This window comes from Lonchura striata, chromosome 30 (genome assembly GCF_050655825.1).
Source record: "Lonchura striata isolate lonStrDom1 chromosome 30, ASM5065582v1, whole genome shotgun sequence".
In the NCBI taxonomy this organism is placed as follows: Eukaryota; Metazoa; Chordata; class Aves; order Passeriformes; family Estrildidae; genus Lonchura; species Lonchura striata.
This window is the reverse complement of record NC_140732.1, coordinates 7441388-7462302: the sequence shown is the minus strand read 5'-3', so window position 1 is coordinate 7462302 and position 20915 is coordinate 7441388. Positions and strand designations below refer to the sequence as shown.

The window sequence follows — 20915 nt, the reverse complement described above, 5'->3', positions numbered from 1 at the left end:
GCGCAGTCCCGCCTGGGGGCGCTGCAGGCCATGGACAATTCCAGTGTAATCCCAGGATGATTTCAGTACAATCCCAGGATAATTTTGGGATAATTTCAGGATAATTTGGGATAATTTTGGGATAATCCCAGGATAATCCCAGTCTCCCCGCTGTGTTTCCTCGCAGTCCCGCCTGGGGGCGCTGCAGGCCATGGACAATTCCAGTACAATCCCAGGATGATTTCAGTACAATCCCAGGATAATCCCAGGATAATTTTGGGATATTTTTGGGATAATCCCGGGATAATCCCGGTCTCCCCGCTGTGTTTCCTCGCAGTCCCGCCTGGGGGCGCTGCAGGCCGCGCGCCGGGAGCTGCAGCAGCGCCTGGCGCCGCTGCGGGCGGCCAAGGAGGCGGCGGAGGCGCCGGAGCGGGAGGCGCGGCAGCGGCACCGGCAGCGGCTCCGCGGCGCCGGGGATGCAGGTTTGGGGGTTTTTGGGATTTTGGGCGAGATTTGGGGATTTTGGGGGTTGTTTTGGGGTTGTTTTGGGTTTTTTTGGTGGTTTTTTGTGGCCGCTGCGGGCGGCTGAGGAGGCGCGGGAGCGGCACCGGCAGCGGCTCCGCGGCGCTGGGGATGGAGGTTTGGAGCTTTTTTGGGATTTTGGGCGAGATTTGGGGATTTTTTGGTGTTTTTTGGGGTTGTTTCGGGGTTGTTTTGGGGTTTTTTTGGGGTTGTTTCGGGGTTGTTTCGGGGTTTTTTTGGTGGTTTTTTGTGGCTGCTGCGGGTGGCCGAGGAGGCGCAGGAGCGGCACCGGCAGCGGCTCCGCGGCGCCGGGGATGCAGGTTTGGGGGTTTTTGGGATTTTGGGGGAGATTTGGGGATTTTTGGGGTTTTTTGGGGTTGTTTCGGGGTTGTTTTGGGGTTTTTTTGGTGGTTTTTTGTGGCCGCTGCGGGTGGCCGAGGAGGCACGGGAGCGGCACCGGCAGCGGCTCCGCGGCGCTGGGGATGGAGGTTTGGGGGTTTTTGGGATTTTGGGGGAGATTTGGGTTTTTTTGGGGTTTTTTAGGGTTGTTTCGGGGTCGTTTTGGGGTTTTTTGGGGTTGTTTCGGGGTTTTTTTGGTGTTTTTTTGTGGCCACTCCAGGCGGCCAAGGAGGCGCGGTAACGGCACCGGCAGCGGCTCCGCCGGTGCGGGAGAATTTATTGGGGTTTTGGGTTTTTTTGGGGGGGATTTTTAGGGTTGTTTGGGTTTTTTGGAGGGGATTTTGGGTTGTTTTTGATTTTTTGGGGTGTTTTGGGGTTTTTTGGTGTTTTTTGCGGCCTCTCCGGGCGGCCAAGGAGGCAGCGGAGCGGCTCCGCCGGTGTGGGAGAATCTATTGGGGTTTTTGGGTTTTTTGGGGGGATTTTTAGAGTCTTTTGGGGTTTTGGGGGGGTTGAGGGGTTGTTTTGGGGTTTTTTGGGTGTTTTGGGTTTTTTTCCTGGTTTTTTGCGGCCGCTCCGGGCAGCCAAGGAGGCGGCAGAGGTGTGGGAGCAGCACCAGGGCTGGAGGTTTTTGGGGGAATTTGGGGTTTTGGGGGTTTTTTTTGTGTTTTTGGGGGTTTTTTTGGGGATTTGTTTGGGGGTTCGGGGTCCTATTGGGGTTTTTTTCAGGAGTTTGGGGGAATTTCTGGGTCTTTTTGGGGGATTTAGGGATTTTTTTTTTGTTTTTTTTGGGGGTTTTGGAGTTTTTTGGGGGGTTTCGGGGTTTTTTGGGGGGATTTTGGGTGTTGGGGGAGAAGGGGAAGGATCTGAAAGGGAGCAAGGGGGGAGGACAAAAGGTGGGGGGAATTTGGGGGGTCCCGGGGTGGATTTTGGGGTCCCAAGTTGGATTTTGGGGGTCCTGGGATGGATTTTGGGGTCCCTGGGTGGATTTGGGTGTCCCAAGCTGAATTTTGGGGTCCCTGGGTGGATTTTGGGGTCCCTGGGTGAATTTGGGGGTCCCAAGCTGAATTTTGGGGGTCCCAAGCTGAATTTTGGGGGTCCCAAGTTGAATTTTGGGTGTCCCAAGCTGAATTTTGGGGGTCCCAAGCTGAATTTTGGGTGTCCCAAGCTGAATTTTGGGGGTCCCAAGTTGAATTTTGGGTGTCCCAAGCTGAATTTTGGGGGTCCTGGGATGGATTTTGGGGTCCCTGGGTGGATTTTGGGGGTCCCAAGCTGAATTTTGGAGGTCCCAAGTTGAATTTTGGGTGTCCCAAGCTGAATTTTGGTGTCCCTGGGATGGATTTTGGGGGTCCCAAGTTGAATTTTGGGGGTCTTGGGATGGATTTTGTGGTCCCTGGGTGAATTTTGGGGTCCCAAGTTGAATTTTGGGTGTCCCAAGCTGAATTTTGGGGTCCCTGGGATGGATTTTGGGGGTCCCGAGCTGAATTTTGGGGTCCCCCCCCCAATTCCTGCAGAGCCCCCCCAGGACGAGGCCGCGGCCGCCGAAACCTTCGCGGAGCTCGACGGGGACGGGGACGGACGGCGAGTCGGGGGTCCCCGGGGGGATTTAGGGGGTCCCAGGGGGGATTTTGGGGGTCCCAGGGGGGATTTGGGGGTCCCGGGGGGATTTGGGGGGTCCCAGGGGGGGTTTTGGGGGTCCCCGGGGGGGGTTTGGGGGTCCCCGGGGGGGTTTTGGGGGTCCCAGGGGGTTTGGGGGGTCCCCGGGGGGATTTGGGGGGTCCCCGGGGGGATTTTGGGGGTCCCGGGGGGATTTTGGGGGTCCCCGGGGGGGTTTGGGGGTCCCAGGGGGATTTTGGGGGTCCCCGGGGGATTTTGGGGGTCCCTGGGGGGGTTTTGGGGGTCCCCGGGGGGGTTTGGGGTGTCCCCGGGGGATTTTGGGGGTCCTGAATCTTTCCCCCTCTCCAGAAACCCTAAAAAACCCAAATTCCCCCCAAAATCTCCCTCAAAAACCCCAAATTCCCCCCAAAATCGTCCCCATGGGAGGGGCCTGGGGGATTTTTGGGGGTCCCCGGGGGGATTTTTGGGGTCCCCCAGAGGATTTTGGGGGGTCCTGGGTCTTTCCCCCACTCCAGAAACCCTAAAAACCCCAAATTCCCCCCAAAATCCTCCCAAAATTGACCTCCTGGGAAGGGTCTGGGAGATTTTTGGGGGATTTTGGGGGTCCCCAGGGGGGTTTTGGGGTCCCCAGGGGGGTTTTGGGGTGTCCTGGGTATTTCCCGCATTCCAGAGACCCCAAAAATCCCAAATTCCCCCCAAAATCGTCCCCATGGGAGGGGCCTGGGGGATTTTTGGGGGAATTTTTGGGGATTTTTGGGGGAATTTTTGGGGATTTTTGGGGTTTTTGGGGTTATTTTGGGGGGGAATTTTGGGGGAATTTTTAGGGGATTTTGGGGGGAATTTTTGGGAATTTTTGGGGTTTTTGGGGTTATTTTGGGGGGGAATTTTGGGGGAATTTTTGGGGGAATTTTTGGGGATTTTTGGATTTTTTGGGGTTATTTTGGGGGGGAATTTTGGGGGAATTTTTAGGGGATTTTTGGGTTTTTTTGGGGAGATAATTGGGTTTTGGGGGGGGGATTTTTTGGGAGATTTTTGAGGTTTTTTGGGGGATTTTGGAGTTTTTGGAGGTCATTTTTGGGGGGTTTTGGAGCGAATTTTGGGCGATTTTGGGGTTTTTTCTGGGGGGATTTTTGGGGGGATTTTGGGGCTTTTTTGGAGGATTTTTGGGAGGAATTTTTTGGGGGGTTTTGGAGGAATTTTTTGGGGAGTTTTGGGGATTTTTTAGGGTTTTTTGGGAAGATTTTTGGGGGGATTTTGGAGGGTTTTTTTGAGGGATTTTTGGGGGCATTTTTGGTTTTTTTTCTGGGGGGATTTTTGGGGGATTTTGGGTTTTTTTGGTAGGAATTTTTTGGGGTTTTTGGAGGATTTTTTGGGAGGATTTTGGCGGATTTTTGGAAGGATATTTTTGGGCTTTTTGAGGGATTTTTGGGGGGATTTTGGGGGATTTTTGGAAGGATATTTTTGGGTTTTTTGGGGGGATTTTTTGGCAGTTTTTGGGGATTTTTGGGGCGCCCCTGACCCCCCTGTGCCCCCCCAGGCTGACGCTGGAGGAGCTCCGAGCCCACCCCGAGCTGGACGGGGCTGAGATTGAGGTGAGACCCCAAAAATCCCCAAAATATCCCCAAAAAAACCCCCAAAAATACAAAACCGATCCCAAAAATCCCCCCAAAAAAACCCCAAAAAATCCCCCAAAAAATACAAAACCTATCCCAAAAATCCCCAAAAAAACCCCCAAAAAATCCTCCAAAAATACAAAACCTATCCCAAAAACCCCCCAAAAAAATCCCCAAAAAATACAAAACCTATCCCAAAAAATCCCCTCCAAAAAAACCCCAAAAAATCCAAAACCTATCCCAAAATTCCCCCAAAAAATCCCCCCAAAAAATACAAAACCTATCCCAAAAAAATCCTCCAAAATTCCCCAAATCCAAAAAATCCCTAAAAATTCCTTAAAAAAAAAAAAAAATCCCAAAAAAACCCCCAAAAAATTCCCGGAAAATCCATTAAAAAATAGCGAAAAATCCTCCAAAAAATTCCCAAAAAATCCCCGAAAAATCCATAAAAAATCGCAAAACATCCTCAAAAAAATTCCCAAAAAATCAAAAAAAAATCCCTAAAAATTCCCAAAAAAATCCCTAAAAAATCCCCCAAAATTCCCCAAAAAAATCCCTAAAAAAATTCCCAAAAAATTCCCAAAATCCCCAATTCCCCCCAGGCCGAGCTGGGCCCCGGCGGCTCCGCGGATTCCGGAACGTTCCGGGAGCGGCTCTGGGGCCTCGTCCGGGAGCGGCGGCGGCTCCAGGTGGGGCCGGGCCCGAAATTTGGGGAGGGGTCCCGAAATTTAGGGAGGGGTCCCAAAATTTGGGGGGGGTCCCAAAATTTGGGGGGGTCCGAAATTTGGGGAGGGGTCCCGAAATTTGGGGGGGGTCCCAAAATTTGGGGAGGGGGTCCCGAAATTTGGGGAGGGGGTCCCGAAATTTGGGGAGGGGTCCCAAAATTTGGGGAGGGGGTCCTGAAATTTGGGGGGGGTCCCGAAATTTGAGGGGGGTCCCGAAATTTGGGGAGGGGGTCCCGAAATTTGGGGAGGGGTCCTGAAATTTGGGGAGGGGTCCTGAAATTTGGGGAGGGGGTCCCGAAATTTGGGGGGGTCCCGAAATTTGGGGAGGGGTCCCGAAATTTGGGGGGGTCCGAAATTTGGGGGGGTCCCAAAATTTGGGGAGGGGTCCTGAAATTTAGGGAGGGGTCCTGAAATTTGGGGAGGGGGTCCCGAAATTTGGGGGGGTCCCGAAATTTGGGGAGGGGGTCCCGAAATTTGGGGGGGTCCCGAAATTTGGGGAGGGGGTCCTGGAATTTGGGGGGGTCCCGAAATTTGGGGAGGGGGTCCTGGAATTTGGGGGGGGTCCTGAAATTTGGGGGGGTCCGAAATTTGGGGAGGGGTCCCGAAATTTGGGGGGGTCCCAAAATTTGGGGAGGGGGTCCTGAAATTTGGGGGGTTCCGAAATTTGGGGGGGTCCCTAAATTTGGGGGGGTCCCGAAATTTGGGGAGGGGGTCCTGGAATTTGGGGAGGGGTCCCAAAATATGGGGGGTCTGGGGGTCCCGAATTTTAGGAGGGGTCCCCATATTTGGGGATTTTGGGAGGCTGGAAATTGAGGGAGGGGGCGTCTCCGAAATTTGGGGGGATCCTGAAATTTGGGAGTCTGGGGGAGCCCGAATTTGGGGGGAGGGTCTTCAAATTTTGGGGATTTTTTATTTTGGGGGGGCTGGAATTTGGGGAGGGGATCCCAAAATTTGGGGGGGGGTCAAAACATTTGGGGGCCTGGGGGGGCCAAATTTGGGGAGAGGGTCTGAAAATTTGGAGGATTTTTGATTTGGGGGGAGGTCCCAAAATTTGGGGAGTCTGGGGGGACTGAATCTGGGGGGGGTCCCAAAATTTGAGGAGGGTTCCTAAAATTTAGGGGGGCCTGATGGATCTGAATTTGGGGAGGGGTCCGAAAATTTAGGGATTTTGGGAGGCTGGAATTTGGGGAGGGGTCCTGAAATTTGGGGTGTTCTGAAATTTGGGGGGTCCCAAAATTTTGGGGGTTTTGGAGCTGGAATTTTGGGTGGGGGGTCCCCGAATTTGGGGATCCCAGGGGTTTTTTGGGGGTCCTACTCCATTTTTGGGTGATCCCACCCCAATTTTTAGGTGTCCCTCCTCAATTTTGGGGATCCCAGGGGATTTTGGGGATCCCACCCCAATTTTGGGGGGGCCCCAGGGGATTTTTGGGGGGTCCTACCCCAATTTTGAGGGTCCTGTGTGATTTTTTTGGGGTGTTCCTCCTCAATTTTGGGTGTCCCAGAGATTTTGGGGGGTCTCACCCCAATTTTGGGCGTCCCAGGGGATTTTTTGGGGTCCCACCCCAATTTTGGGGGTCCCGGGGGAATTTTTGGGGGTCCCACCCCAATTTTTGGGGGTCCCACCCCAATTTTGGGGGTCCCGGGGAATTTTTGGGGGTCCCACCCCAATTTTGGGGGTCCCACCTCAATTTTGGGTGGTCCCACCCCAATTTTGGGGGTCCCGGGGGAATTTTTGGGGGTCTCACCCCAATTTTTGGGGGTCCCACCCCAATTTTGGAGCTCCCAGGGAATTTTTGGGGGTCCCACCCCAATTTTGAGGGTCCCGGGGGATTTTTTGGGGGTCCCACTTCAATTTTGGGTGGTCCCACCCCAATTTTGGGGGTCCCGGGGGATTTTTTGGGGGTCCCACCCCAATTTTGGCCGTCCCAGGGAATTTTTGGGGGTCCCACCCCAATTTTTTGGGGGTCCCACCCCAATTTTTTGGGGGTCCCCCCCAAATTTCCCCCCAGGACCCCCCCGAGCCCCCCCAGAGCCCCCCCGAGGAGGAGGAGGAGGAAGAGCCCGAGGAGGAGGAGGAGGAGGACGAGGAGGAGGAGGAAGGCCCTGAGCAGGTTTGGGGGGTCCCGAACCCCAAATTTTGGGGTTTCCCCAATTTTGGGGGGTCCCGAACCCCAAATTTTTGGGGATTCCCAATTTTGGGGGGTCCCAAACCCCAAATTTGGTGGGGAACGCCCCCAAAATGGGGCTGAGGGAGGGAGGAGGGGCAAATTTTGGGGTGCCCCCTGCCCTGTACCCCAAATTTGGGGGTCCCAGCACCCCAAATTTTTGGGGAGGGTCCCAAACTTTAATTTGGGGGGGGGTGGGACCCCTAATTTTGGGGGGTTGGACCCCAATTTTGGGGGGTGTGACCTCAATTTTGGCCTTCCTGAGGACAAAGCGCCCCCCAAAATGGGGCTGAATGGGGGGGGGGGTCAAATTTTGGGGTGCCCCCGGCCCGAACCCCAAATTTGGGGTTGGGGTCCCCAATTTCGGCCCCGCCCCCCCACAGGTGCCCCCCCGGGAGGGGGAGGAGCCCCCCCAGGAGGAGCCGCCCCTCGACGAGGCCACACAGGCCCTGATCGACGGTGGGGGGTCTGGGGGATTTTGGGGGGATTTGGGGGGTCCTGGGGGAGTTTGGGGGGTCCTTGGGGATTTTGGGGGGTCCTGGGGGGATTTGGGGGGATTTTGGGGGGATTTTGGGGGGATTTGGGGGGTCCTGGGGGGGATTTGGGGGGTCCTGGGGGGATTTGGGGGGGTTTGGGGGGTCCTGGGGGATTTGGGGGGTCCTGGGGGCATTTGGGGGGATTTTGGGGGGTCATGGGGGGATTTGGGGGGTCCTGGGGGGAATTTAGGGGGTCCTGGGGGGGGGTTTGGGGGGGTTTGGGGGGATTTTGGGGGGTCCTGGCGGGATTTGGGGGATCCTGGGGGGATTTTGGGGGGTCATGGGGGGATTTGGGGGATCCTGGGGGGAACTTGGGGGGTCCTGGGGGGATTTTGGGGGGTCATGGGGGGGATTTTGGGGGGTCCTGGGGGGATTTGGGAGGTCCTGGGGGGGATTTGGGGGGTCCTGGGGGGATTTTGGGGGTTCCTGGGGGGATTTGGGGGGATTTTGGGGGGTCCTAGGGGGGTCCTGGGGGGGATTTGGCGGGTCCTGGGGGGGTTTGGGGGGTCATGGGGGGGATATTGGGGGATTTTGGGGGGATTTGGGGGGGAATCTGGGGGGTCCTGGAGGGATTTTGGGGGTCCTGGGGGGATTTGGGGTAATTTTGGGGTGATTTGGGGTAATTTTGGGTTGATTTTTGGTAATTTTGGGTTGATTTTTGGTAATTTTGGGGTGATTTTGGGTAATTTTGGGGTGATTTGGGGTGATTTTGGGGTTCTGCCCCCCCAGCCGCCCAACGTGCTCGGGACGTTTTGGGACTGGGTTTGGGGGGCTTGGTCTCGATTTTGGGGGGCTCGGGGGTTTTTGGGGGGGCTGACCCCATTTTTTGGGGTGCTGAGCTCATTTTTGGGGTGATTTGGGGTGATTTTGGGGTGATTTGGGGTGATTTTGGGGTTCTGCCCCCCAGCTGCCCAACGCGCTCGGGACGATTTGGGACTGGGTTTGGGGGACTTGGTCTCGATTTTGGGGGGCTCAGGGGTTTTTGGGGGGGCTGACCCCGTTTTTTAGGGTGCTGAGCTCATTTTTGGGGTGATTTTGGGTAATTTTGGGGTGATTTGGGGTGATTTTGGGGTGATTTGGGGTGATTTTGGGGTTCTGCCCCCCAGCTGCCCAACGCGCTCGGGACGATTTGGCCGCGGCCGAGCGGGAGCTGAAGGAGGCCGAGGATGGAATCAGGTGGGGACCCCAAAAATGGGGCTGGGACCCCCAAAATTCACCTGGGACCCCCAAAAATGGGATTGGGACCCCAAAAAATGGGACAGGGACCCCAAAAATGGGGCTGGGACCCCCAAAATTCACCTGGGACCCCCAAAAATGGGGCTGGGACACCCAAAAATGGGGCTGGGACCCCCAAAATTCACCTGGGACCCCCAAAAATGGGTCTGGGACCCCCAGAAATGGGGCTAGGACCCCCAAAATTCACCTGGGACCCCCAAAAATGGGATTGGGTTCCAAAAAAATGGGACAGGGACCCCAAAAATGGGACTGGGACCCCCAAAAATGGGACCGGGACCCCCAAAAATGGACTTGGGACCCCCAAAAATGGGACTGGGACCCCAAAAATGGGAGCAGGACCCCCAAAAACCGAGTGGGGACCCCCAAAATTCACCTGGGACCCCCCAAAAATGGGGTGGGGACCCCCAAAAATGGACTTGGAACACTCCAAAAATCACCTGGGACCCCCAAAATCTTCCCCAGAACCCCAAAATCCCCCCTGGGCACCCCAAAACCCCTTGCGGGCCTCCCCGTGCCTCAGTTTCCCCCAGTCCCAGCAGGAATTTCGGGGCGTTTGAGGCTCTGGGGGGGGTTTGGAGATCGGGATTTTTTTGGGGGGGTCCGGGGGGGTTTTGGGGACCCCCCTGACCCCCCAATTTGTGCCCCCCCAGGGCTCTGGAGCTGGAATTGGGGATGGATTTCGGGCCCGAGGGGGAATTCTCCTACCTGTACAACCAGTGCTGGGAGCTGGGCACCAGCGAGTGAGTGCGGGGCCGGGGGCTTGGGGGGTCGGGGGGGATTTGGGGGGATTTGGGGGGATCTGGGGGGTCCTGGGGGGGATTTGGGGGGTCCTGGGGGGATTTGGGGAGTCCTGGGGGGATTTGGGGGGAATTTGGGGGGATTTGGGGGGTCCTGGGGGGATCTGGGGGGAATTTGGGGGGTCCTGGGGGGGAATTGGGGGGTCCTGGGGGGATTTGGGGGGAATTTGGGGGATCCTGGGGGGAGTTTGGGGTTGTTTGGGGATTTTGGGGGGATTTTGGCATTTTTTGGGGCAGATTTTGGGAGGTTTTTGGGAGGTTTTTAGGGCAGTTTTTGGGGCGGATTTTGGCAGATTTTGGCAGTTTTTGGGGGGATTTTGGTGGTTTTTGGGAGGTTTTTGGACAGTTTTTGGAGCGGGTTTTGGGAGGTTTTTGGGGGGATTTTGGCGGTTTTTGGGAGGTTTTGGGCAGATTTTTGGGCGGATTTTGGCAGTTTTCGGGTTCTCTCTCCCCAGGTACCTGTACCGCCTCTGCCCCTTCCAGCGCGTCACCCAGAGACCCAAAAACGGCGGCGCCGAGACCAGCCTGGGGTAAAGCCCCAAAATCACCCAAAAATCACCCAAAACACCCCAAAAATCACAAAAGATGCCCTCAAAAACACCCAAACCCCCCAAAACCCCCCAAAATCACCCAAACCCCCCCAAAAATCACCCAAAACACCCCAAAAACTGCCCTGGGGACCCCAAAACACCCCAAAAATAAGCCAAAACACCCCAAAATTACCCTGGGAACCCCAAAAAATCACCCTGGGGAGCCCAAAAATCAAACTGGGGACCCAAAAATCTCCATGGAGACCCCAAAAACTCCCCCGGGGACCTTGGGGGACAGCCCCAGTGTCACCTGTCCCCTCACCTGTCCCCTCAGGTGTCCCCTCAGGTGTCCCCCAGTGTCCCCCCCAGTGTCACCTGTCCCCCCCAGTGTCCCCTGTCCCCTCAGGTGTCCCCTCAGGTGTCCCTCAGTGTCACCTGTCCCCTCAGGTGTCCCCTCAGGTGTCCCCTCAGGTGTCCCCCCAGTGTCCCCTGTCCCCTCAGGTGTCCCCCAGTGTCACCTGTCCCCTCAGGTGTCCCCTCAGGTGTCCCCTCAGGTGTCCCCCCAGTGTCCCCTGTCCCCTCAGGTGTCCCCCAGTGTCACCTGTCCCCTCAGGTGTCCCCCAGTGTCCCCTGTCCCCTCAGGTGTCCCCTCAGGTGTCCCCTCAGGTGTCCCCTCAGGTGTCCCCTCAGGTGTCCCCTGTCCCCTCAGGTGTCCCCTCAGGTGTCTCCTCAGGTGTCCCCTCAGGTGTCCCCTCAGGTGTCCCCTCAGGTGTCTCCTCAGGTGTCCCCTCAGGTGTCCCCTCAGGTGTCCCCTCAGGTGTCCCCCAGTGTCCCCTGTCCCCTCAGGTGTCCCCTGTCCCCTCAGGTGTCCCCCAGTGTCCCCTGTCCCCTCAGGTGTCCCCCAGTGTCACCTGTCCCCTCAGGTGTCCCCTGTCCCCTCAGGTGTCCCCCAGTGTCACCTGTCCCCTCAGGTGTCCCCTCAGGTGTCCCCCAGTGTCCCCTGTCCCCTCAGGTGTCCCCTCAGGTGTCCCCCAGTGTCACCTGTCCCCCCGCAGGCTCTGGGGCTCCTGGGCGGGGCCCGAAGGTGACAAATTCGGGGCTCAGAAATACGAGGGCGGCACCGGCTGCTGGCAGGGCCCCGCGCGGGCCACCACGGTGAGTGCACCTGAGTGTCACCTGAGTGTCACCTGAGTGTCACCTGTGTCACCTGAGTGTCACCTGTGTGTCACCTGTGTCACCTGTGTCCCCAAAATCCACCCCAAACCCGCCCGAGCCACCACGGTGAGTGCACCTGTGGCACCTGAGTGTCACCTGAATGTCACCTGAGTGTCACCTGTGTGTCACCTGTGTCACCTGTGTCCCCAAAATCCACCCCAAAACCCACCCGGGCCACCACGGTGAGTGCACCTGTGGCACCTGTGGCACCTGTGTGACATCACCTGTGTCACCTGTGTCACCTGAGTGTCATCATCTGTGTCCCCAAACCCGCCCGGGCCACCACGGTGAGTGCACCTGCGGCACCTGTGTGTCACCTGAGTGTCACCTGTGTGACATCACCTGTGTGTCACCTGAGCCCCTGCAATGTCCCCAGACCCCCCCATCCCTGTCCCTGTGTCCAGGTGTGCCCCAGGTGTGTCTGACCTGTCCCAGGTGTGAGTTACCTGTCCCAGGTGTATCTCAGGTGTGTCACAGGTGTGTCACAGGTGTGTCTGACCAGTCCCAGGTGTGTCTGACCAGTCCCAGGTATGTCCCACCTGCCTCAGGTGTGTCCCAGGTGTGTCCCAGGTGTGTCCCAGGCATGTCTCACCTGTCCCAGGTGTGTCCCAGGTGTGTCCCACCTGTCCCAGGCGTGTCCCAGGTGTGTCCCACCTGTCCCAGGCGTGTCCCAGGCGTGTCCCAGGTGTGTCCCACCTGTCCCAGGCGTGTCCCAGGTGTGTCCCAGGTGTGTCCCACCTGTCCCAGGTGTGTCCCAGGTGTGTCCCAGGTGTGTCCCACCTGTCCCAGGTGTGTCTCAGGTGTCCCAGGTGTGTCTCAGGTGTGTCCCACCTGTCCCAGGTGTGTCTCAGGTGTCCCAGGTGTGTCTCAGGTGTGTCCCACCTGTCCCAGGTGTGTCCCAGGTGTGTCTCAGGTGTGTCCCACCTGTCCCAGGCGTGTCTCAGGTGTGTCCCAGGCGTGTCTCAGGTGTGTCCCAGGTGTGTCCCACCTGTCCCAGGTGTGTCACCGTGTCCCAGGTGTGTCCCAGGTGTGTCCCAGGCGTGTCTCACCTGTCCCAGGTGTGTCCCAGGTGTGTCACCGTGTCCGTGTGTCCCAGGTGTCCCTGAGGTGCGGGGCGCTGACGGCGCTGCGGGCGGCGCTGGAGCCGAGTCGCTGCGAGTACCTGCTGGAGCTGGAGACGCCCGCGGCCTGCCGGGAGCCGCCGGGGCACGAGGAGCACGACGAGCTGTGACCCGAAACCGCCCGAATTCACCCCAAAATATCCCCAAAATATCCTGAAAATATCCCCAAAATATCCTGAAATTATCCCCAAAATATCCTGAAATTATCCTGAAATTATCCCCAAAATATCCTGAAATTATCCCCAAAATATCCTGAAATTATCCCAAAAACAGCCCTCAAAATATCCCCAAAAACGCTGCCGGGAGCCGCCGGGGCACGAGGAGCACGACGAGCTGTGACCCGAAACCGCCCGAATTCACCCCAAAATAGCCCCAAAATATCCCCAAAACATCCCCAAAATATCCTGAAATTATCCCCAAAATATCCCCAAAATATCCTGAAATTATCCCCAAATCATCCCCAAAAACGCTGCCGGGAGCCGCCGGGGCACGAGGAGCACGACGAGCTCTGACCCGAAACCACCCGAATTCACCCCAAAATAGCCCCCAAAATATCCTGAAAATATCCCCAAAATAGCCCCAAAATATCCCCAAAACACCCCCAAAACATCCCCAAAATATCCTGAAATTATCCCAAAAACAGCCCTCAAAATATCCCCAAAAACGCTGCCGGGAGCCGCCGGGGCACGAGGAGCACGACGAGCTCTGACCCAAAACCGCCCGAATTCACCCCAAAATAGCCCCCAAAATATCCCCAAAATACCCTGAAAATATCCTGAAATTATCCCCAAAATATCCTGAAATTATCCCAAAAATATCCTGAAATTATCCCCAAATCATCCCCAAAAATGCTGCCGGGAGCCGCCAGGGCACGAGGAGCACGACGAGCTCTGACCCGAAACCACCCGAATTCACCCCAAAATATCCCCCAAAATATCCCCAAAATATCCTGAAATTATCCCAAAAACAGCCCTCAAAATATCCCCAAATCATCCCCAAAAACGCTGCCGGGAGCTGCCGGGGCACGAGGAGCACGACGAGCTGTGACCCAAAACAGCCCAAATTCACCCCAAAATATTCTGAAATTATCCTGAAATTTTCCCCAAAAATATCCCAAAAGTATTCCCCAAATATCCCAGAATTATCCCCCAAATAGCCTGAAAATATCCCAGAATTATCCCCAAAATATCCCAAAAGTACTGCCCAAATATCCCAGAATTATCCCCAAAATATCCCAGAAATATCCTGAAAATACCCAAAAATTATCCCCAAAATATCCCAAAAATAGCCCTGAAAATATCCCAAATTATCCCCAAAATATCCCTGAAAATGGCCAAAAAATATCCCAAAAATATCCCTGAAAATGGTCAAAAATTATTCCCAAAATTATCCCCAAAATATCCCAAAAGTATCCCCAAAATATCCCAGAAATATCCTGAAAATATCCCAAAAATAGCCTTGAAAATATCCAGAAAAATCCCCCAAATATCCCAAAAATTATCCCCAAAATATCCCTGAAAATGGCCAAAAATTATCCCCAAAAATCCCCCAAAACCATCCCAAAAAATGCCAAAAAGAAACATTCCAACCCCCCAAAAAACCCCCAAATCCCCCCAAAAATCCCCAAAATCCCCCCAAAACCCCAACCCCCCTCGTGCCTCAGTTTCCCTTTTCCCGGGATCCCAAATTTGGGGATTTTTGGGGCCATTTCCCAACATTCCAGAGGCTCCCTGCCTCAGTTTCCCTTTTTCAGAGCCCGACTTTGGGAATTAAATTTGGGAATTAAATTTGGGAATTTTGGGGCTTTTCCCCCTAAATTTTGGGGGGGGTTTCCCTGCCTCAGTTTCCCTCTCCCCCAAGGACCATCCCAAACTCCCAAATTCCGGAATTTCGAGGCCCAAAATCCCAAAAAAAACCCACCAGGAAGGGGGAGGGAAAAAAACCCAAAATGGGATGAAAAATAAAAATAAAAATTTATTTGGGAATAGAAACTCCCCAAATTTCGGGGATTTTGGGGTTGGAGCTTGTCCTGCCTGAGGCTGAAAATTACGGAATTCCCACAGGAATTCTTCCCAAATTTTGGGGATTTTGGGTCAGAGCTCCTCATGCTGGGGTTGGGAATTCCAGGATTCCTGTGGGAATTTTTCCCAAATTTCAGGGATTTTGGGGTCAGAGCCCCTCATGCTGGGGCTGGGAATTCTGGGATTCCTGCGGGAATTGTTCCCAAATTTTGGGGATTTTGGGGTTGGAGTTTGTCCTGCCTGAGGCTGGGAATTCCGGGATTTCCATGGGAATTCTTCCCAAATTTTGGGGATTTTGGGGTCAGAGCCCCTTGTGCTGGGGATGGGAATTCCGGGATTCCCATGGGAATTCTTCCCAAATTTTGGGGGGCTCTCGGTGTCACTTTGGGGCTGGGAATTCTGGGATTCCCATGGGAATTCTTCCCAAATTTCGGGGGGCTCTCGGTGTCACTTTGGGGCTGGGAATTCCAGGATTCCCATGGGAATTCCTCCCAAATTTTGGGGATTTCGGGGTCAAAGCTCCTCGTGGGCGTCGCTCTCCTGCTGGGGCTGGGAATTTTGGGATTCCCACAGGAATTCCTCCCCATCCCAGATTTCGGGGGGCTCTTGGTGTCGTTGTGGGGTTGGGAATTCCGGGATTCCCGCGGGAATTGTTCCCAAATTTTGGGGATTTTGGGGTTGGAGTTTGTCCTGCCAGAAGCTGGGAATTCCGGGATTCCCGCGGGAATTGTTCCCAAATTTTGGGGATTTCGGGGTTGGAGCTTGTCCTGCCTGAGGCTGGGAATTCCGGGATTCCCGCGGGAATTGTTCCCAAATTTTGGGGATTTCGGGGTTAGAGCTTGTCCTGCCTGAAGCTGGGAATTCTTCCCAAATTTCGGGGGGCTCTCAGTGTCACTTTGGGGTTGGGAATTCCGGGATTCCCGCGGGAATTCCTCCCAAATTTTGGGGATTTTGGGGTTGGAGCTTGTCCTGCCTAAGGCTGGGAATTCCGGGATTCCCGTGGGAATTTTTCCCAAATTTTGGGGATTTCGGGGTCAAAGCTCCTCGTGGGCGTCGCTCTCCTGCTGGGGCTGGGAATTTTGGGATTCCCACAGGAATTCCTCCCCATCCCAGATTTCGGGGGGCTCTTGGTGTCGTTGTGGGGTTGGGAATTCCGGGATTCCCGCGGGAATTGTTCCCAAATTTTGGGGATTTTGGGGTTGGAGTTTGTCCTGCCAGAAGCTGGGAATTCCGGGATTCCCGCGGGAATTGTTCCCAAATTTTGGGGATTTCGGGGTTGGAGCTTGTCCTGCCTGAGGCTGGGAATTCCGGGATTCCCGCGGGAATTGTTCCCAAATTTTGGGGATTTCGGGGTTGGAGTTTGTCCTGCCTGAGGCTGGGAATTCCCATTCCAAATTTTGGGGATTTCGGGGTCAAAGCTCCTCGTGGGCGTCGCTCTCCTGCTGGGGCTGGGAATTTTGGGATTCCCACAGGAATTCCTCCCCATCCCAGATTTCGGGGGGCTCCGGGGGGCTCTGGGGTTGGGAATTCCGGGATTCCGGCGGGAATTCCCGGCGCCGGGTCTCGGTGTCGCTGACGTAGCCGGGCTCGCCCGTGTAGTGCGTGGGGAAGAGCAGCAGCGGCTCCGCCGAGAACGCCCGCAGGTCCCGCCGGGAAAAGTGCCGGGAATACTCGGGGCTGCGGAAAAACGGGGGAAAAGTGAAATTCGGGGGAATTCCGGGGAAAAAACGGGGGGAAAATGGGGGAAATTGGGGAAAAAATGGGGGGAAATTGGGGAAAACAAGGGGGAAAATGGGGGGAAACTGGGGAAAACAAGGGGGGAAAAATGGGGGGAAATTTGGGAAAAAATGGGGGAAAATTGGGCGGAAATTGGGGAAAAAATGGGGGGAAATTGGGGAAAAAATGGAGGAAAAATGGGGGGAAATGGGGAGGAAATAAGGAAAATGTGAAAAATGGGGGGGAAAGGGGAAAAATGGAGGAAGATGGGGGAAATGGGGAAAAATGAGAAAAAATGGGAAATTAGGGAAAAAGGAGAGACCTGAGAGAAGTGCCCAAATCCCCCAAACCCCGTACCTGGGTGCCAGTGGAACACGAGGGGCAGGAACTCGTCCCGATATCCCAAATCCACTATTCCCAATGCCATAAATCCCATCAATCCCATAGATCCCATCAATCCCATAAATTCCTGACCCCACATCCCATAAATCCCATCATACCTGGGGTGGCAGTGGAACATGAGGGGCAGGAAGTCGTCCCTGTATCCCTGATCCCCCAAATCCCATCAATCCCATCAATCCCATCAATCCCATCATACCTGGGGTGCCAGTCGAACATGAGGGGCAGGAACTCGTCCCTGTATCCCATATCCCAAATCCCTGATCCCATCAATCCCCCAAATCCCATCAATCCCATACCTGGGGTGCCGGTCGAACGTGAGGGGCAGGAACTGGTCCCTGTATCCCATATCCCAAATCCCTGATCCCATCAATCCCATCAATCCCATCAATCCCATACCTGGGGTGGCGGTGGAACACGAGGGGCAGGAACTCGTCCCTGTATCCCTGATCCCAAATCCCTGATCCCATCAATCCCATCAATCCCATCAATCCCACAAATCCCCCAAATCCCATCAATCCCATCAATCCCATCAATCCCACAAATCCCCCAAATCCCATCAATCCCATCAATCCCATCAATCCCATCAATCCCATACCTGGGGTGCCAGTCGAACACGAGGGGCAGGAACTCGTCCCTGTATCCCATATCCCAAATCCCTGATCCCATCAATCCCATCAATCCCATCAATCCCATCATACCTGGGGTGGCAGTGGAACATGAGGGGCAGGAACTCGTCCCTGTATCCCTGATCCCCCAAATCCCATCAATCCCATCAATCCCATCAATCCCACCAATCCCACCAATCCCATCAATCCCATCAATCCCATCAATCCCATCAATCCCATCAATCCCACCAATCCCACCAATCCCATCAATCCCATCAATCCCGTACCTGGGGTGCCGGTCGAACATGAGGGGCAGGAACTCGTCCCGGTATCCCTGATCCCACCAATCCCATCAATCCCATCAATCCCACCAATCCCACCAATCCCATCAATCCCATCAATCCCATCAATCCCATCAATCCCATCAATCCCGTACCTGGGGTGGCAGTGGAACATGAGGGGCAGGAACTCGTCCCTGTATCCCTGATCCCCCAAATCCCATCAATCCCATCAATCCCATCAATCCCATCAATCCCACCAATCCCATCAATCCCATCAATCCCATAAATCCCCCAAATCCCATCAATCCCACCAATCCCGTACCTGGGGTGGCAGTGGAACATGAGGGGCAGGAACTCGTCCCTGTATCCCTGATCCCCCAAATCCCATCAATCCCATCAATCCCATCAATCCCACCAATCCCATCAATCCCACCAATCCCAGCAATCCCACCAATCCCATCAATCCCATCAATCCCATCACACCTGGGGTGCCGGTCGAACATGAGGGGCAGGAACTCGTCCCTGTATCCCTGATCCCATCAATCCCACAAATCCCCCAAATCCCATCAATCCCATACCTGGGGTGCCGGTCGAACATGAGGGGCAGGAACTCATCCCTGTATCCCTGATCCCACAAATCCCACAAATCCCCCAAATCCCATCAATCCCATCAATCCCATCACACCTGGGGTGCCGGTCGAACATGAGGGGCAGGAACTCTTCCCTGTATCCCTGATCCCAAATCCCTGATCCCATCAATCCCACCAATCCCATCAATCCCATCACACCTGGGGTGCCGGTCGAACACGAGGGGCAGGAACTCGTCCCTGTATCCCTGATCCCATCAATCCCATCAATCCCATCAATCCCACCAATCCCACCAATCCCATCAATCCCATCAATCCCGTACCTGGGGTGCCGGTCGAACATGAGGGGCAGGAACTCGTCCCTGTATCCCTGATCCCATCAATCCCATCAATCCCATCAATCCCATCAATCCCATCAATCCCATCAATCCCATCAATCCCATCAATCCCATCAATCCCACCAATCCCATCAATCCCATCAATCCCATCAATCCCACCAATCCCATCAATCCCATCAATCCCATCAATCCCATCAATCCCACAAATCCCCCAAATCCCACCAATCCCATCACACCTGGGGTGGCGGTCGAACATGAGGGGCAGGAACTCGTCCCTGTATCCCTGATCCCATCAATCCCACCAATCCCATCAATCCCACCAATCCCATCATTCCCATCAATCCCATCAATCCCCCATATCCCATCAATCCCATCACACCTGGGGTGCCGGTCGAACATGAGGGGCAGGAACTCGTCCCTGTATCCCATATCCCAAATCCCTGATCCCATCAATCCCCCAAATCCCATTAATCCCGTACCTGGGGTGCCGGTCGAACATGAGGGGCAGGAACTCGTCCACCGGGATCATCTTGCCCAGGGGCTCGGCGGCCAGGAGCTTGCGGGCGCCGCGCAGCGACAGCGCGTAGCCCAGGCTCCAGTAGGAGTAGCCCGGCCGCAGCAGCTGCCGCACGCCCGGCACGCCGCGCTCGGCGCGCTCCGGCTCCAGCCGCTTCCGGCCCAGGTAGCTGGGAACAGCGGGGAGCAGAGGGGGCGGTGGGGTCAGGGGGGTCAGTGGGGTCATCAGGGTCAATGGGGTCAGTGGGGTCGGTGGGGTCAATGGGGTCATTTGGGTCATTGAGGTCAATGGGGTCAGTGGGGTCAATGGGGTCAGTGGGGTCAATGGGGTCAGCGGGGTCATTGGGGTCAGTCGGGTCATAAGGTTCAGTGGGGTCAATGGGGTCAGTGGGGTCAGTGGGGTCAGTGGGGTCAATGGGGTCAATGGGGTCAGTGGGGTCAATGGGGTCAGTGGGGTCAATGGGGTCATTTGGGTCATTGAGGTCAATGGGGTCAGTGGGGTCAATGGGGTCAGTGGGGTCAATGGGGTCAGCGGGGTCAGTGGGGTCAATGGGGTCAGCGGGGTCATTGGGGTCAGTGGGGTCATTTGGGTCATTGAGGTCATTGGGGTCAATGGAGTCAGTGGGGTCAATGGGGTCAGTGGGGTCAATGGAGTCAGTGGGGTCAATGGGGTCAGCGGGGTCATTGGGGTCAGTGGGGTCATCAGGGTCAGTGGGGTCAATGGGGTCAATGGGGTCAGTGGGGTCATTGGGGTCATTGAGGTCATTGGGGTCAGTGGGGTCAATGGGGTCAGTGGGGTCATCGGGGTCAATGTGGTCAGTGGGGTCATTGGGGTCAATGGGGTCATTTGGGTCAGTGAGGTCAATGGGGTCAGTGGGGTCAGTGAGGTCATTTGGGTCATTGAGGTCATTGGGGTCAGTGGGGTCAATGGGGTCAGTGGGGTCAATGGGGTCATTGGGGTCATCGGGGTCAATGTGGTCAGTGGGGTCATTGGGGTCAATGAGGTCAATGGGGTCATTGGGATCAATGGGGTCATTGGGGTCATCAAGATCAATGGGGTCATTAGAATCAATGGGGTCAGTGGGGTCAATGGGATGAATGGGGTCATTGGGATCAATTAGGTCATTGGAACCAATGGGATCAATGAGGTCGATGGAATCAATGGGATGAATGGGTTCCATGGGGTCAATGAGGTCAATGGGGTCATTGGGATCAATGGGGTCATCGGGATCAATGAGATCAATGGTACTATTGGGATCGATGGGATCAATGGGATCCAAGAGGCCTCAGGAAATGGGGAGCAGTGGGATGAGGATGATGAGGATGAGGAGGAGGGGACGAAGGCTCACACGAGGTCCCAGAGGACCGGGGTGAGTTTTGGGATGAGGATGAGGAGGATGAGGACGAGGACGAGGAGGGGACGAAGGCTCACACGAGCTCCCAGAGGATTGGGGTGAGTTTTGGGATGATGAGGATGAGGATGAGGACGAGGAGGGGACGAAGGCTCTCACGAGCTCCCTGAGGACTGGGGTGAGTTTTGGGATGATGAGGATGAGGATGATGAGGATGATGAGGACGAGGGGGGGACGAAGGCTCACACGAGGTCCCAGTCGATGGCCGCCTGCTCCAGCTGCTCCATCAGCTCCTCCAGGCGGCTGCGGAAGAAAACCTCGAAGCGCAGATCGTCCTCCAGCACCAGCGAGCGCCGCAGGCCCCGCGCCGAAATCTGGGAATGCCGGAGAGCCGGGAATGCCGGAGGGAGCCGGAGCCGCCGGGAATCACCGCCCAGCCTCGGGAATTCCAGATGGAACCCGGGAGAGACGGGAATCGCCGCCCAGCCTCGGGAATTCCAGATGGAACCCGGGAATCACCGCCCAGCCTCGGGAATTCCAGATGGAACCCGGGAATCACCGCCCAGCCTCGGGAATTCCAGATGGAACCCGGGAATCACCGCCCAGCCTCGGGAATTCCAGATGGACCCCGGGAATCACCGCCCA

At 55.6% G+C, this 20915-nt stretch overlaps 2 protein-coding genes across 3 annotated transcripts in view; one reads left to right on the top strand and one right to left on the bottom strand.

The window, feature by feature from the left end:
- PRKCSH (PRKCSH beta subunit of glucosidase II) overlaps window positions 1–14443 on the top strand; it is a 23351-nt gene extending 8908 nt beyond the window's left edge. Inside the window, exons 7-17 of the mRNA XM_085563239.1 lie at window positions 317–461; window positions 2412–2478; window positions 4052–4106; window positions 4730–4816; window positions 6862–6963; window positions 7401–7476; window positions 8660–8729; window positions 9440–9529; window positions 10042–10116; window positions 11172–11271; window positions 12428–14443. Coding sequence (XP_085419365.1) covers window positions 317–461; window positions 2412–2478; window positions 4052–4106; window positions 4730–4816; window positions 6862–6963; window positions 7401–7476; window positions 8660–8729; window positions 9440–9529; window positions 10042–10116; window positions 11172–11271; window positions 12428–12562 — 1002 coding nt within the window. The 3' untranslated portion in view covers window positions 12563–14443. The remainder of the gene's footprint in view (window positions 1–316; window positions 462–2411; window positions 2479–4051; window positions 4107–4729; window positions 4817–6861; window positions 6964–7400; window positions 7477–8659; window positions 8730–9439; window positions 9530–10041; window positions 10117–11171; window positions 11272–12427) is intronic.
- Window positions 14402–20915, bottom strand: part of COLGALT1 (collagen beta(1-O)galactosyltransferase 1) — an 18972-nt gene continuing 12458 nt past the window's right edge. Inside the window, exons 10-12 of one of the 2 annotated variants that reach the window (XM_085563231.1) lie at window positions 20517–20644; window positions 18882–19088; window positions 14402–16150 (exon numbers count right to left, since the gene is read on the bottom strand). In XM_085563231.1, coding sequence (XP_085419357.1) covers window positions 15886–16150; window positions 18882–19088; window positions 20517–20644 — 600 coding nt within the window. In that variant the 3' untranslated portion in view covers window positions 14402–15885. The remainder of the gene's footprint in view (window positions 16151–18881; window positions 19089–20516; window positions 20645–20915) is intronic. The other variant, XM_085563232.1, reaches the window with a different exon arrangement.